This window comes from Dreissena polymorpha, chromosome 7 (assembly GCF_020536995.1).
Source record: "Dreissena polymorpha isolate Duluth1 chromosome 7, UMN_Dpol_1.0, whole genome shotgun sequence".
Taxonomy (NCBI): Eukaryota; Metazoa; Mollusca; class Bivalvia; order Myida; family Dreissenidae; genus Dreissena; species Dreissena polymorpha.
Window position 1 is genome coordinate 14,401,799 of NC_068361.1, and position 18,049 is coordinate 14,419,847.

Sequence of the window (18,049 nt, forward strand, 5' to 3'; positions counted from 1 at the left end):
GGTTAAAAAGGTATGTGGTATTGTGTGGAGATACAAAACACTTCACATCATTTATTTGCACATTACATAATAGTTACAAAATAAGTAAAACTAAAACACGGTCATCAACCTAAATTTCAAGAATATTTACGTATATGAAAATACAAAGTGGTGTTATTGTATTACCTTTTACAAAATTAACATTGCTGGTTTTGTACTAGCCATCAAACATTTATCATGGATTAACAAGTAGCAACCAATTTATAAATTACACAATAATACGGAAATCATATTAATTGTATTGTGCATTTACTAAACAAGCTATTTGCTACTGTTTAGAATTACACTATCTTACTAAAAATGATCACAGGTACTTAGTGCTTTTACATACTTGTGGTAAGTTTTGTATTACTAGTTTGACAATTATCGGCAGACACTTGTCGATATATACAGACAAAATTTGCATGGGAACTTTCATATTTTTTCAGCATAATTGCCTTCAAATTGTTAATTTAACAACCCTTTGACATTGTTTGCACATCTGATCTTATTATACCATAGCTGATTTTTGGTTATAGATATACATATATAGACTTTTCAAAGTTCTATAAAAGTTCACATATGTTCCATCCAAGTAAACAAACAGAACCAATAAAGATCACCAAAGATAATAACTGTGTGTATAGCTTGGAAATTTTGATAGTTCAGGAATCCCTCCTTTGTTGATTTCTGTAAACCAAAACTGTCAGTTTGGCTGGATAGAATGGCTTGTATGATGCCCAGCTCTTGCCTTGAAGGAACAGCTTCTAAAAACGGAAAACCATCAAATATCTTAAAATTTTATCAATAATGCAGACAATTTATAAATGTCTTGTTTTTTGTTGATTTCGAATCTGGAAGATTTTTTACGTAAGATTGTGGTACGAAAATTCAAGGGTATCGGATTTTGTGGTTTTAGGCCTAAACTAATAATAGTGATATGTAACCTTTCGAGATATCGGTAAAGTGCGAGCAGACGAGGTGTAAATACGTTAAAAATTAAAGCTAAAAGACTAAAAAGTTAAATCGGAATATCTTTAAATTTGTGAATAAATTTGTTTCTGGTGGATAACAACGACAACTTACCAGAATATTGCTCATGATCACACGTAAAACTTCTTTCTGAGAGCGAATGGAAAATGCGTCACAAATTCTGACAAATATACAGTAGGGTGTCGTTATTGAAATACCGCGAGAAAACTGGAAGAATAGAGATGAAAACTATAATGTTTAAAACAAATAATTTTTTAACAAGCGTTTGTGATTTGTCAGGATAATAATAACAATAAGATATCAAAAAGATCAAAGCAAATAAATTCGACAGAAATCTGAGATTCGGCAATATATAAAAGACGGGTTATGTTCACCTAAATTGTGTTTGGTAAAGACTGTCACTATATGTAGTGAACCAGTCTTCGGCTCATACCCACTGAAGAAGAGCATTCAGGGGAGATAAAATTGAGTAATGACTTAATTCTGGAACGGTTGCGAAGAAAAACAAATAATGTGAGAATATTTAGCGCGATTCGCTACACAAATTTTATGATGTCATTGATATAACTTTTCCTGAGGTATGTATTTACATGTGATTAAGCATATGTCAAAGTGTTTTTGATTTGTTCAAGGTCATAAATAGCATCGCGAAAATATATGTCGCGTGGCATTTTTTTTGAGACGTATCCATATGTGGTATTCTTATGTAATTTTATGTCTAAATTCCCATATGTATGAACGGTCAACGCCCGCTTCGCGGGCTTTTGCCCGTATTAATCCATTTAACTCAATAATTGACGATTTTGCATCTAGGGTCTTTAATAATTATTTCAGCATACTTAAATAAAGACCCTTATGCCATTCTATCACTTTATTCAAATGAGTTTATGAACGCGATAAACTTTCTTCTTCGTCACACGCTACGTCATGTACTCTACATTACTGCTGTTCAAATGAACCGGAGCAGTTTATCTAATAATAGCCGTTGGTAAACTCGGTTGCATTTGCAGATTTCTGCATACAAACATAATTATGTTTAAACTTGCACAATGTTTTATTTATCTATGGTAAATGCCCTTATTGTACGAAATAATAATTTAATATATAAATACACAAAGAATGGAAAACATTCCAGTACACAACAGATAAATGAGTAGAAAATACCCGTTTACGAAATGGGACGTTCCCAATTCCAGTGTGGTGCTATTTTTACCATCTTATACTTTACACAGCTCTATGCCTAAAGTGAATTAAATAGGAAAGCAAACATAGCAGATTATTCATGAACTGTGCGATATGTGTATGGCTTGTTGTACATTCTTAATATTTAAGTTAAATGTCAAAAGTAGATCTATATGCTTTGGTTATAAACAATGCACATTACACGAAATAAGTCAAATGTGATCAATTGACAATTCAGATGTCGACATACAGTACATGTAGAAAACATGTAAAATAAGTCGCGTTTATAATAAATCGTCAAAAAATTGGGGAAAATGACGCAATAAGTATGTCATTTTATGACGCCATCAATCAGCTGATTCATTATACGGATGGCAAAAAATTATGTCATATGACTAGATTTAAAGGTTGAAGGTCGTATGATTTTGAAGCTTAAGTTTTGTCGACTTTGTTTCTTATGAAAAATCATTCAGTGGTAAAGTAAATATAATAATAAAAAAAATAACAAAACAAAAATCGTGTAATTTTATATTTTATTTCAACATTTCTTTTGGTGAATGTGTCATATATATTTTTTTCTGAAAAATATGCACATTTTCTTCTAATGGGTGACCTTAAAATTCGATCGATGAACCAAAAAATATCGACCTAATTTTAGCGCATATCGCATGACGTCATTTAAAAAGTAGTCCGTGCACGCGACAGGTATATTCAACAGTGTTGAATACAAGCAAGTATATTCCACAACGTGTTATACCGTCAATGTCGCGGTGACAATGGGATAAAATTTAATAGAAATATCTGGACATGACATTAGTTAATTTGGCAGTGAATATCATTTACCAAATGCGCTGGTGAAACATGAAATACATGTATTTTTGATTTACTTTAATTGTTCACAACTGCATGATAAACGATGCAATTAAAACAAAACGTTAGTATATTGTCGTGATTGTAATTATATCATATCACATATTACATACACTAGTGTGTCATCACCATATGTTCTAGTAGTATAATATAATGTTGTCTGGGCAACACATACATGAACTAAACAGTTTTACAATGTTACAATTTCTTGGTCTGTACAAACAAATGATTTACAGTTATGAATATTTAAGCGTCTTCATGTTAATAAAAAACTTGCAATGTTTGTGCTCCATAATATGAAGTGACTGCGTAAAAGTCTTCTCGTTTACTTTTTCCACGTGTCCGTAGGTTTGATGGTACTCTCGATACAGAAGTGAACGAACACGTCATTAATTGGTATCCTTTTACGCATATATTTTTCGGTAACTTTCGAATATTTTTTATAAATACACGACTACCATGAATATGGCTTACATGTTAGTCAAATGCATGTATTGACAATTCAAACCCGTAAAACTGTTGACAGCAAATGGTCGTTCCATCATCACTTGTTCCGACACCACCTGTTTCGACCTTTAAGTTGAACAATGTCAATGTCACATTATGAATGCTTATTTGCGCTAAACTGGAAGTGCATGAATAAAGTCTTACTCCAGTTGTTGTATGTGTGATTGAATATTCCTGCTGACCAATAAGATGAATAGGTTTGTCCAGATGGACAAGTTTGTGTGTCAGTCCAGGAGTGTGACACAGCTGAACGCTTTGTGAATGTATTTTTCTAGAACCCTCCACAATCTCAATTACGCATTCCGCAGAACCTTCTGAAACAGGCAGAAACATATTAACACCTGTTATTGCACATTCAGACGAAACTGTAAAAGTGAGACCATTTGCCATACGAAGAAACCTCGAGTTCTTACCAGAACCATTACCCACACTCAAACTTCTGACAAAAAGGTACGGTTTGGTCGACATTCCCCTAGTTTCGTTTTTAAACTTTGAGACATTTTTCTTTTTTATTATTGTTTGATAAACGGAGAGTGTTTCTTCTTTAGTGAGAACATTATCATTCGACACAAAATCCGTGAACTCTTCAGAAGTCATGCTAGGGAATCTGATAAGGTTGATAATCTCGTCTCCCAGTGTATTCCGAATTTCTTCTCCTTTCGCCTGCTTTTCAGTAGAGTCAATCCTCTTTGAAGCCCATCGTTTGCATGCTAGGTACACTTCACTTTCACTGCACAACATTCTGTTCATTTCTAGAACCTCTTTCAGTCCCTCCACTGACATTTCAACAAATGCGTCAGATTCTAAAACGCATTTCGATTTATTTTTTATAAAGTCTAAGCACTGTTGTTTTAAACCCTGGTAATTAAAACGTGTGGCCTGATCCAAGATTATACATACATTATTTGGATCGATTCTTTCTTTCAAGAACAACTCACAGGTGGTTTCCAATCCAGAAATATCGTATTTATTTGCAGCGTACATCAAAGGCATTACAATGTCCGCGGTTAGGTCTACTTTGCCGCTGTATAAATACCTAAGGAAACAAAATAAAAAGAAAACATATATTCAATATCACAAAAGCACGTTTATTTTAACACAGACATCAAGTGATCAATCATCATAATACATCCATAATATCTGATATTTTTTAGAAACGAATTTTGTATTTCGATTTCTCAGATCTTACAAAAGGTTCACAAGATATCACATGTTTATTTTACATTTTTACAAAGTTTCATATTAAATAATCAAGTTTTCGATTTGTTTTGAAGAAAAAATGTTTTGAAACACATACACGGCTGATTTCAATGTTACAGAGGTCCATATCGTGGCAGCATTGCATTTCTGAATGCCACACATATGCTTTATATCAACTTTAATTTTCTGGAAATTTCCTTCTGTGCTATGATTTCCCTGTATGTGTTTCAAAACCCTATTTATCAAAATATGTCAACATGTTTAATAACCAACCATGTGCGCACTTGTGCAAAAAAATCGAAATAAACATTATCCGTTGCTTTTTCATGCGTAAATAATATCATTATTATTATCATTATTATATTAATATATCTACGTTTTAGTTTAACTTGCTTCACAAGTTAAGAAATATCTTTATTTTTTTTATGTTGAACAAAGTAAATCAAATGTGTACACATACAACTCACATTTGTTAAAATACTTTAAAATAACGATGTACAAATAATAGTTACGTATAAAATAACGAAACACATTTGGTGTGTTGTTTAAGTTAAATTGGTTGCGTTAAATAATTTATCCTGAAATCATAGAAAGAAAACTATTGTCTAAATAATCACTTAAGCTAAGATAGTTGTTTTATAACCTTTCATCTTACCTTTTTTCTTTTAAATTCTTACAAGCATTTTTTCGTAAATTATTCAAATTGTCATCACATACATGAATGTTAGACTTATTTTCCATGTACACTAGAATGTAATAATTTTTCACAACAAACATATAGTCCTCTGGCAGTTTGCAATCGATTACCTCACTAGAATCCTCAGTATAGGCTCTTCGATATCCTGTATGTCAATGACGTCACTTGACTCAGCAAGTGCGCCGCAAAACATGGCGTGAAATACCGGGCTGCGGCTGGCAAGAATAAATTTGTGACATTTCAGACGTTTGTGGTCGTTTCCGGCAGCTAATATGACGTCACACAAATACTCATCATCAAGCATCTTAAGGTTAGTGTCGGCAAAGGATTCGGAATGCTGCCACACGGTCGTCATTTTCTGTGAAATAATAAACACATCTGGTGTATTGCAGATGACAACTGTATGGCTGAATTACCACAAATGGTATGATGCATACGCCGGTACCTTTGTATTTCAAAACATTATCACAAGTATGTATTGGTTTGTTTCTTTCATTCAATCATTATTCAGAATTACGTACAGTATTGAAACGTAAAAGGCTGATTGTAGAACCAATAGAAGACACATACTGAGGCCCAAACATGTTTGTTCCAACTAACCCGACCGACCATAATTCTTGGTGCCGACTTTGTGTATATTTCAGCTTGATATTTTGAACAAGTTTGTTTATTCGATTATTATATTAAAACAAAAGTTCACTTATTAACAGATCTGTTGCAACACACACACAGCAACATGAAATACTTCAAGACAACATACTGATGAATAATAATGTGTGGAACACATAGTATCTTATGAATTGTTATATCGCACGTTCATATCAATGAGCTTTAATTTTGCAACTCTGTATTTTAATAATGTTAAAGGTTTTTAATACAAAAACAAGTATTCTTTTCAATATCTTTAAAAACAGAAAAACACTTAAAATCAACGAATATTTCGTAATATATTTCGAAACATAAAGTGAACACATACAATATCAGTGTTCCTTAGAGCAGTAACCACAATTTCAACGCCAGATGTGGTCTGGTAACACAAATTTAACGAGCTACGAAATGCTCGTTTTTATTTTGTGTGTGACAATATAGTTCATAAATTAATGAGGAGAACTGTCATGCAGACAAATTAGCGCCCCGAGCCGATTTTGACGAAGATATTACGTACATATTTTCCTACAATAACTGAAGCATTCGTCTTTTTATTAGGATCAGAGTGTTCGTGTGTTTTATGAATATATATCATTGCAAGAATTTAAAATGAACCGTTAAACTATATTTAGATTCACATCGTACATGCATGATATACATGCTGGCGAATTCGACTGTGCAGACATTTTCGCTTTCATACTTAAATATATCTGGCTTATTTCGCATTTTTCGACACATGTTCTTCTTGATTTTTATTTTAATTGATATTGAAATTAATGTATAATAAGTATTTGCACATTTTATATAATTTCATAAATATTTGACAAAATCGTATAATCACACTTTAATTACTTTATTACAAAATATCAACCTACCTGATTCTACGTCACCCAACAGTACGGTTAAAAAAATGCAAGTGAATATTTCCTTATACACTGTACTCTGCTTAGAATGTAGTGTTGAATGTTAGCTTTAATACGTTAATGTATTTAATACATTATTAAAGTGCTTGTCTGATTAGTTTATAAATCGTTCATCCCTATCTGACAGGTATGAGCCACGTATTGATATATAAAGTACTATGTGTAAAGTGCGGAAATAGAGTACTTGAACCGAGACAGGTTTTGCATACAGATGAAACAGTGCAAATTATATTTACATAATTTGCAGCGGCGTAGCTAGCAATTTTGTAGCTGTAGGCCCGGATATATTACATATAAAGGAGGGGGGGGGGGGTAAACAAAAATTTTAAAACAATATGGAACATAAAACATGTATCGATCGAAACATCGAAACATCAGTTTCTCTGTGAATGTGTAGGACTCCTAGATTATGACGTCATTAAACAACTTACCTGGATGGAAATTTTGTTCGTCATCAAGGGACCGAACCGACCCGGATTCAGTCAATGGATCGGGATACAGGGGCAATTGCTCCAATTTAAATTTCCGCGGCAATAAACATCATTCGGAATGTTTCTTAAGAATTAAACGATGATCGATTACAACTTACTGTAGTGTTGAAACGGAGACAAGTTGATCTACATGAAGATCTATGTAAACTTGTAACAACAAGTCGCGTGAAAAGAAGCGAGCTAGAATCTATGCACATAGAAAGAAGAAGAGTTTATAATTGGAAGATATGTCATTTGAACACGACCAGACAGTGATTTTTTTTGCCAGAAATTACAGCCGATATTCGGCTGCTTCCCAATTGCAAAAATTGATGTTTTTTCCCAAAAATTTGATTAAAATTTCCCCAATAAAAGACAAAATTTTCCCAATAAAGCCAATAAGATTACAATGTAATTTAGCAATAATTTCGAACGAGTGCCGATCGAGTTGCCGAGTCGTCGCCGAACAACAACTGACTTACGTATTTTTCGCGAATTTAGCCGAATACGATTTTACGTTGCTATCCACATTCTTCTATATTTTGCGGAGGATACCGACGATAGTCGATGTATCCCGATTGTAAACGCCTGTTTTTACACACGCCCAAGATGGCGGCAAGCAGACGAGAAATTTGCGATGAGCGGCGAAAATGATAAATAACATTCAAATTAACGGATATCATATGGTTATTACGGAATAATTTAATGCGTGTGTCAATAAACGCAAAATACAACGTTTGAGATAAAAACAACAAATATTTATTACAAATCTTCACAGTGAATGTGCATCACGGAAATTAGTTCTGGCTTCCATAACTTTAAATGTCGCTTTTTATGATTTTTGACTGGCGCGACTTTATAGTAACAAACCATGTGCTCAAGTGTTTTCAAATTCAGAATGACATTTCCCGGTATTTTAATTATACTGGCTTATTTTGTAAACAAATTGTAGTGTCAATACAAAGTCAAAGTAAATATTATATAAAACTACCTTATTCACAATGAAATCAGTCTTATTATCCACCAGACGTAAGTTGTTAATCACAAATAAAAGATTTCAGAAAACGAAAGTGATGTTTACAATTTCAGCATAAAATGTCAAGGTTTATCCGAAAGTATCCAAATGAAAACTCGTCACGTGACAAAGCGACAATGGCGTCAAAATTGTGAATTTCAGACTGATGAGAGTTATTTTCATCTAATGTAAGATGCATTTGAAACATCTGAACCTTAAAACATTCCTCGATGCAGTATTTTATATTCATTCACTAATATATGTAGAAATGTATCCAAGAAAATGAGCTTTCTTTGATTTATAGCGTGACATAAATATGTTACGACTCTGGTTGACTTTCGATACGGGGTTAGCTTCAGCGTACAGGTCTGTCAATACTATATAAACTGTACGCTGAAGTTTCTTTAGCTACACGGAAATCAGTGTTGGGAAATTGGAGTTAGTCTACCGTTACTCACAAAGTTAATGCATTTAAGATGAGTATCGTTCGAAAATGGAAAGAGACAAACATGATATAATTTATATGTTAGTGGATCTGTGTAAAATCAGATTCATATGCATATTCTGCTTTATAATGTTTGTCACGCTTTACAGTTGACTGAAATAGCATTGAAGTGCAAGATGTTGAAAGGTAAAGAAATGAAATAAATTATTTTAACTCCATTTAATACTTCATTGACATAGCAAGACCACTAAAGCGTTTTTTTATAAATATTTGTTAATGTTTTCACCATATGATATTTGATTTAAAATAATACTGAATTAAATTCTTACTGTTAAAGAGGTTATGATTAAATGGTATATTTAAGAATCTATATAGATAATAGATTATTGCAAGTTCAATATGAATGTGGAAGGATATTAACTTAACATTGTCTTCATTGTAAGAACACATTAAATTAGCACTTTATAATATAAAAATGCTGTCAAACATACTTTAATAATTTTAATTCTGTTCTTATAATCATATTTATAATGTTTCCCAATTTCATGGTTTATCGCGCTATTTTTCCCAATTTCATGGTTTATCGCGCTAATTTTCCCAATCCAAAAGGCACAGGCTGTAAGAAAAAAATCCAAAAAAATCACTGCCAGAATCCATTGTCTTTGGATTATGTCAATATGAAATGTAGATTTCTAACACTTCTAGCAGCTACGCCCCTGATTTGTGTAACCAATTTTTATGCCCCCAGATCGAATGATCAGGGGGGATATTGTTTTTTGCCTGTCTGTCTGTCTGTCATTCTGTCCCAAAATTTTTACCTTGGTCATAACTTTTGTAATATTGAATATAGCAACTTGATAGTTGGCATGCATGTGTATCTCATGTAGCTGCACATTTTGAATGGTAAAAGGTCAAAGTCAAGGTCATCCTTCAAGGTCAAAGGTCAAATATATGAGGGGGCATAGTGTTTCACAAACACATCTCTTGTTTAAAATTAACATTCCTCGTTGAATATGAGCACCGTATATAACATTTTATGCCAACATAATTTTTTTATGTCATTGACCTCCCCACTCTCTATTTTATACGTGAGTGTCACGGTTTAGTAAGGGTTTTAGCCGGGAATGTTCTGAAGGGAAATTGCATTTAACCATAAAGTTTATAAAAACATTGTGTTGCCAGATTGTTTACATTAACACACTCTGTTGAAAGAGCATTAATTTTACCATGCTATTGTTTATACTGCAGCAAATTGAGTTCATGAATAGATGTTTGACATTTAAAAAGCTGTTAGAATAAGCTTTGATAGACTAACAGTTTTGGAACTTTCGAGAAGCCAGTCTTTGCATAATTCTGGACGTGAGTAGTTTCACGTCAATTTTCACTGATTTAAAATTTGTAATTTATGTCAAATAAAAGGTTATAATTGTACGTATTATTTTGAACTCTGGTATAAGGAATACTTTGCATATCAACTTTTGGGGCGGCGACCCCGTTTTCTACAGAAAATTTGAGTGAAAAGGTGGGATCAGTCACGATGGCGTGATGTACACCAACAAAGGAATTTCGGAACAAAGAACATTCTCTTCCGGTAAAGATGGCTGTGGTCAAGGGCCTCAAAGTGCAACTTTTTGGTCATTTTTTTGTCAAAAGGCTAAAAGACTACATTCAAAATGACAGCTCACAGCGTCACGATTTAAACTTGCAAGGAAATGCTCTTGTTCAATATTCCGGATTCCCGGGCGCTACAGTAAAGGAATTGAGGAGACATCTGGAAGTTGTTTGTGATTTCAGCCCAGACATTCTTGTGCTGATCATTGGGACAATCGACATCTACAATTCGGATGTTACTCCGAAAAGTGTTGCTCGGGATATTGAGAATTTAATAGACACTCTTTTGTTTGTGATTGGAGTGGGAAAAGTCATAGTGTTACAAGTTTTACACAGACAGGTTCCGTTATCTCATACAAGATATCCAGTCGACGTGGATTGGTTCAATGCACGTGTTGACGATCTGAATTCCCATCTGATAGAGATGCTCAATTGCACTGGTCATGGTCGTTCATACCTATGGCGTATGAAGGGGTTTTGGTCTCCTGCTTCCAAACAACAACATTTTGCAGACGATGGTTGTCACCTGTCCAGTGCCGGTCAGCTCCGCCTCATTACAAATGTCAGAGCTGCTGTGGTCGCCGCCCTGAAGGGTTCTATTTTCCATTCATAAGATACGTATGATACTATCTTTCCTTTTCTCAGATATAGATAATTTCAAAAGAAAATTATCTATTCAGTATATATAATTATAATTATATTATGTATATATCTATATATCTATATATATATATTTATATATATATATATATATATATATATATATATATATATATATATATATATATATATATATATATATATATATATATATATATATATATATATATATATATACAAATACATCGCGCATGTGGCTATATTACAATGTTCTTAATTACATTTGAAGTGTTCTTGCTTTTTTAATTTTATGCAAGAATTGCTGTAACGTTTGTGTCCTTATTTTTTAGTGAATCTCATTTATTAAAGAGTTCACACTCTAATTCATACCAACAATGTCAGTACGGTGTGATTTGGTCTTCATTTCACACTAATTCTGTACATATTTTATTTTCACAATCCATCTAGGCGTACTTTCATAGCTAACGCCTAACTTTATATCATAGATTACGTTGATCAGCTTTGCTGACTATGATTGTGTGATTTAGTTTACACATCACACGAAAATTACAAATACATGGTCTAGTGTTCTATTCCGTGTAGGCGTGCTTCTTTTCATAGCTCACGCTTAACATTCTTTCATAGATTAGCTTGCCCAGCTTTGCTGGCTATGATTGTGTGATTTACATCACACGGAAATTATAATTTCATGGTTTAGTCTTATATTCCATGAAAGCGTGCTTAGCTTCATAGCTCACGCTTAATTTTGTATCATATATTTGCTTGACCAGCTTTGCTGGCTATGATTGTGTGATTAACATCACACGGAAATTATAATTACATGGTTTAGTCTTATATTCCACGAAAGCGTGCTTAGCTTCATAGCTCACGCTTAATTTTGTATCATAGATTAGCTTGACCAGCTTTGCTGGCTATGATTGTGTGATTTAGTTAACACATCACACGCAAATTACGAACACATGTTTAGTGTTATTCTCCACGTATGCGTGCTTAGTTTCATAACTCACGCTTTACTATCATGGTTTAGCTTTGCTGGCCATGTTTATGAGTGTTATTTTATACACCACACAGAATGTGTAGATACATGGTTCATTTTATATGCCTACATGCAATTTATGTTACGCAGAGCGTTTATGGTTTAGTTTTACATACCATGAAGGTGTGAATTTCACAAATGTTGTTTACACGACAATTCGCTTACTTTAATTTATTTTTTGACATGTTAATTAGCGTCAGATTTATTATTTTAAAGTTTACGCCTTTGTTGTAATCATACGGCTAGTTTTCGGATTCCGCAACACACAATATCAAGGTCAAAAATAGTCTTGTGAATTAACACTTATGAAGGTGGAGTTTCTTTTAGTCTACCAAATTTAGAGCTATAGATTCATACATATGGTTCAATACATAAAGTTTCAATTTAACTTTACGTTTTCTTACAAACAAGACTATAATGCATTCCACGGATTATGCCCTCGAAATAGTTTCATCTCTTACAGTTAATCATGCATTCATTTCAGATCATGAAACGTACCAGTCGTCCTAAGAAGGGTACGCATTCGGCGTGTACCTGTTGTTCCGGACAAAAACAAGCACACACGCGCAAAAGCAATGATGCCCCAACCTCAATAAAAGGCAAAGGCCCAAAAAAACAAAAGACTCAAAACATTCTGCCCCTGGAGGCCAATCTAGATGACGATGTGAATGACAACTTCAGCAGTGATGAAGAAACATCGGTTCGTTTGCCAGCTGCTCCAAGTACAGCAACAACGCTTGGTGTCCAAACATCCTCATCTGCGAGTCCTCACATGCTAGCAGTTCCCCCGCATCTACCAGTAGATTCAGACTCTTCTTCAGACTCCGATTCGGATGAAGACGATCACTATCTGTTCCCACGCTTACAACAGGCCGTGTCTCAACACACAAATTCCTTGGCAGGTAATGGCATTCAGTTCGCAGAACCCATTGGCACTCCAATCATTAATCAAATTAAAAGTAAGACGCGCAAACTTATTTGGAAGAATAAGTTTGTGGATATGGCGTTTCTGCTGCCGTCATCGCAAAATCCGTCCACTCCGCAATTTACACTCCAACTGGACGACATATACATTACACGTACACACAGACGCCTCAGGTTCTCTAGGTTTCGCTGTAATTTTTCAGTCCCATTGGTTTTATGGTACATGGCCTACATTGTGGTCTCCCTACGACATAACATTCAAAGAGCTTTTACCCATTACTCTTTCATTAGAAATTTGGGGTTTTAAGAAGAGAAATCAATGTATAGTACTTGTGTTAGCCGGCATGAAGTATAATATATTGCTGAGGGATGAACACATCCCGGGTAAATACAATATATTACTAGATCTGCTTTCTCGTTTACATATCAAGAAATTTCAAGCTCTGGCGCCTTACATGGAACCAAATCCAACACCTGTTCCACAGGACCTTCTCATGCTTCATTTAATAGGGCAGCTTTCTATATTTTAGATTCTTCCCTTGCTCCATCAATCAAAACTAGCCATAAAAATGCAATCAAACATTACAGGAATTTTTCTTGATACCTATTACTCTAATTCTCTATTGTTCCCTGGGTCTACTGAGCAGCTTGCTCAGTTCATCGTTGTTTGCCACGAACGTAATCTTAGGGCATCAACAATAACTTCATATACCTCAGCACTTAACTACATTCACAAGCTCCACGGCTGGGCATCTCCTTCAGAGTCTTTGATTGTAAAGAAGATGTTACATGGGCTCAGACGCCATAAGCAACTGGACACACGCCGTCCATTTACAATTCACAATGTAGGAAATATCATTCAATCACTTAAAAACACTTAAACAGACAAATACTCTTACATTCTCATGCGAGCTATGTTCTTAGTAGCCTTTTTCGGACTATTACGGGTCGGCGAATTGGCACATTCACCGAAAGGTTTTCAAAACACCATTAAACGGGAAGACATTAACTTGAAATATAAACAGTCACAAGTTATTTCGATCTCCATTACATTACGCAATTATAAACATTCGCAAGGCCAAGTCTCTATTATTCCCCTTGCACGCCAAACAAACAAAAGGTTATGTCCAGTTCACGCGTTGATGAGATATTTACGCATATCACCACCCAGTAATGGCCAGCTATTTAGAGACAATAACAATCAACCAGTTTCTACCACGTATTTCAGATCGGTCTAACGTTTGTGTGTTCTAGCAAACAACATGGATCCAACGTTCTTTACAGCCCATTCATTTCGCATTGGTGGTGCTACTCATGCTCACAATTCCAATATGTCCGTATCACAAATACAGAAGCTAGGTCGCTGGAAGACCAACGCATACCTAAAATAAATCCGTCCCTCGGCTCTCCCTATATAAATCAAGATAAAGCCGCAACAATACTCTGCTTACATATTTGAATCTTTAATCTTAATTTTTCAGATGATCTGAGGTCATAGGCAGCAGATCATTTTTTTCATATTTTTGACCACATGAAAATTCCTTGATGTTTTTTAAGATCTTTTGGTTTTAGGCAGCAGATCTTTTTAAACAATATCATAAGAGAACTGAATGCCATTGCCAACCTTCTCAGTGCTGTCGGTCAACGCCGCAGCCATGATATTGACTTTCAATGATTGTCACATAATAACGTACAGAACATAGCTGATGGTTTAAGGCCACAGTTGAAACATTTGCTTTAGCTGATGGTTTTAGGCCACAGTTTAAATTTTGACCTGGCTGATGGTTTAAGGCCACAGTAACTGCTGTGTACTTTGTTTTGGCTGATGGTTTAAGGCCACAGTCACGAAATTTGTCTTAAATGATGTCAGTTTGAAGCCGCAATTGTACAAACTATAGTATTATATCACAGTAAAGAAGTGCGGGTACCAGTGACAGTCAATGTAAATATGATTATTTGTTATAAATGTGCTTGCATAATACGAACAATTGGGAGCAGAATGGTCCGCAGTTGTCGTTATACAGCTGTATATTATTTTTCTGTCAGTATTTTTTGTAATTCGTATATTTCGTCTCCAAAGTTGTTAACAATAACCACTTATGTATCATATGTGGTCTTTGTCATGGATGGGCAAGTCCTTTATCTATATTTATGATCATTTACATTGCCTTCTGTCTACTAGTATTGACCATTTATTCTGTATAGGTTGTACATGTACTGGGCGGCGGTTCCCTTTTGTCGTTTTTTTGCCTCCCAGTTATGTACATTAGGGAAAACATTTATAATATGTTTGCTTTGATTATGTATTACGTAATCATGCATTTGTCAGTTTATGGCATTTATAATAAATGCCTAGTTTTCATTCAAACATAGTTTTCTGTTTTTTACCTTATTCCCATAATCGAGTTCGACCTAGACTGTTATCTCTCCTCCGACCTTGGGCAATACATAAATAACATTTTATGCCAACATCATTTTTTTATGTCATTGGCCTCCCCACTCTCTATTTTATACGTGTGTGTCACGGTTTAGTAAGGGTTTTAGCCGGGAATGTTCTGAAGGGAAATTGCATTTAACCATAAAGTTTATAAAAACATTGTGTTGCCAGATTGTTTACATTAACACACTCTGTTGAAAGAGCATTAATTTTACCATGCTATTGTTTATACTGCAGCAAATTGATTTCATGAATAGATGTTTGACATTTAAAAAGCTGTTAGAATAAGCTTTGATAGACTAACAGTTTTGGAACTTTCGAGAAGCCAGTCTTTGCATAATTCTGGACGTGAGTAGTTTCACGTCAATTTTCACTGATTTAAAATTTGTAATTTATGTCAAATAAAAGGTTATAATTGTACGTATTATTTTGAACTCTGGTATAAGGAATACTTTGCATATCAACTTTTGGGGCGGCGACCCCGTTTTCTACAGAAAATTTGAGTGAAAAGGTGGGATCAGTCACGATGGCGTGATGTACACCAACAAAGGAATTTCGGAACAAAGAACATTCTCTTCCGGTAAAGATGGCTGTGGTCAAGGGCCTCAAAGTGCAACTTTTTGGTCATTTTTTTGTCAAAAGGCTAAAAGACTACATTCAAAATGACAGCTCACAGCGTCACGATTTAAACTTGCAAGGAAATGCTCTTGTTCAATATTCCGGATTCCCGGGCGCTACAGTAAAGGAATTGAGGAGACATCTGGAAGTTGTTTGTGATTTCAGCCCAGACATTCTTGTGCTGATCATTGGGACAATCGACATCTACAATTCGGATGTTACTCCGAAAAGTGTTGCTCGGGATATTGAGAATTTAATAGACACTCTTTTGTTTGTGATTGGAGTGGGAAAAGTCATAGTGTTACAAGTTTTACACAGACAGGTTCCGTTATCTCATACAAGATATCCAGTCGACGTGGATTGGTTCAATGCACGTGTTGACGATCTGAATTCCCATCTGATAGAGATGCTCAATTGCACTGGTCATGGTCGTTCATACCTATGGCGTATGAAGGGGTTTTGGTCTCCTGCTTCCAAACAACAACATTTTGCAGACGATGGTTGTCACCTGTCCAGTGCCGGTCAGCTCCGCCTCATTACAAATGTCAGAGCTGCTGTGGTCGCCGCCCTGAAGGGTTCTATTTTCCATTCATAAGATACGTATGATACTATCTTTCCTTTTCTCAGATATAGATAATTTCAAAAGAAAATTATCTATTCAGTATATATAATTATAATTATATTATGTATATATCTATATATATATATATATATATATATATATATATATATATATATATATATATATATATATATATATATATATATATATATATATATATATATACAAATACATCGCGCATGTGGCTATATTACAATGTTCTTAATTACATTTGAAGTGTTCTTGCTTTTTTAATTTTATGCAAGAATTGCTGTAACGTTTGTGTCCTTATTTTTTAGTGAATCTCATTTATTAAAGAGTTCACACTCTAATTCATACCAACAATGTCAGTACGGTGTGATTTGGTCTTCATTTCACACTAATTCTGTACATATTTTATTTTCACAATCCATCTAGGCGTACTTTCATAGCTAACGCCTAACTTTATATCATAGATTACGTTGATCAGCTTTGCTGACTATGATTGTGTGATTTAGTTTACACATCACACGAAAATTACAAATACATGGTCTAGTGTTCTATTCCGTGTAGGCGTGCTTCTTTTCATAGCTCACGCTTAACATTCTTTCATAGATTAGCTTGCCCAGCTTTGCTGGCTATGATTGTGTGATTTACATCACACGGAAATTATAATTTCATGGTTTAGTCTTATATTCCATGAAAGCGTGCTTAGCTTCATAGCTCACGCTTAATTTTGTATCATATATTTGCTTGACCAGCTTTGCTGGCTATGATTGTGTGATTAACATCACACGGAAATTATAATTACATGGTTTAGTCTTATATTCCACGAAAGCGTGCTTAGCTTCATAGCTCACGCTTAATTTTGTATCATAGATTAGCTTGACCAGCTTTGCTGGCTATGATTGTGTGATTTAGTTAACACATCACACGCAAATTACGAACACATGTTTAGTGTTATTCTCCACGTATGCGTGCTTAGTTTCATAACTCACGCTTTACTATCATGGTTTAGCTTTGCTGGCCATGTTTATGAGTGTTATTTTATACACCACACAGAATGTGTAGATACATGGTTCATTTTATATGCCTACATGCAATTTATGTTACGCAGAGCGTTTATGGTTTAGTTTTACATACCATGAAGGTGTGAATTTCACAAATGTTGTTTACACGACAATTCGCTTACTTTAATTTATTTTTTGACATGTTAATTAGCGTCAGATTTATTATTTTAAAGTTTACGCCTTT

At 34.4% G+C, this 18,049-nt stretch overlaps 1 protein-coding gene across 4 annotated transcripts in view; it reads right to left on the minus strand.

The window, feature by feature from the left end:
- Positions 1–3,132: 3,132 nt before the first annotated feature.
- Positions 3,133–18,049, minus strand: part of LOC127839340 (BTB/POZ domain-containing protein 6-A-like) — a 170,368-nt gene continuing 155,451 nt past the window's right edge. For 2 of the 4 annotated variants that reach the window (XM_052367678.1, XM_052367680.1), the window contains exon 3: positions 3,133–4,606. In XM_052367678.1, the coding sequence (XP_052223638.1) occupies positions 3,541–4,606 (1,066 nt within the window). In that variant the 3' untranslated portion in view covers positions 3,133–3,540. Of the gene's footprint in view, positions 4,607–5,577; positions 5,826–6,990; positions 7,186–18,049 lie in introns of those variants that run through there. The other 2 variants (XM_052367677.1, XM_052367679.1) reach the window with 2 other exon arrangements.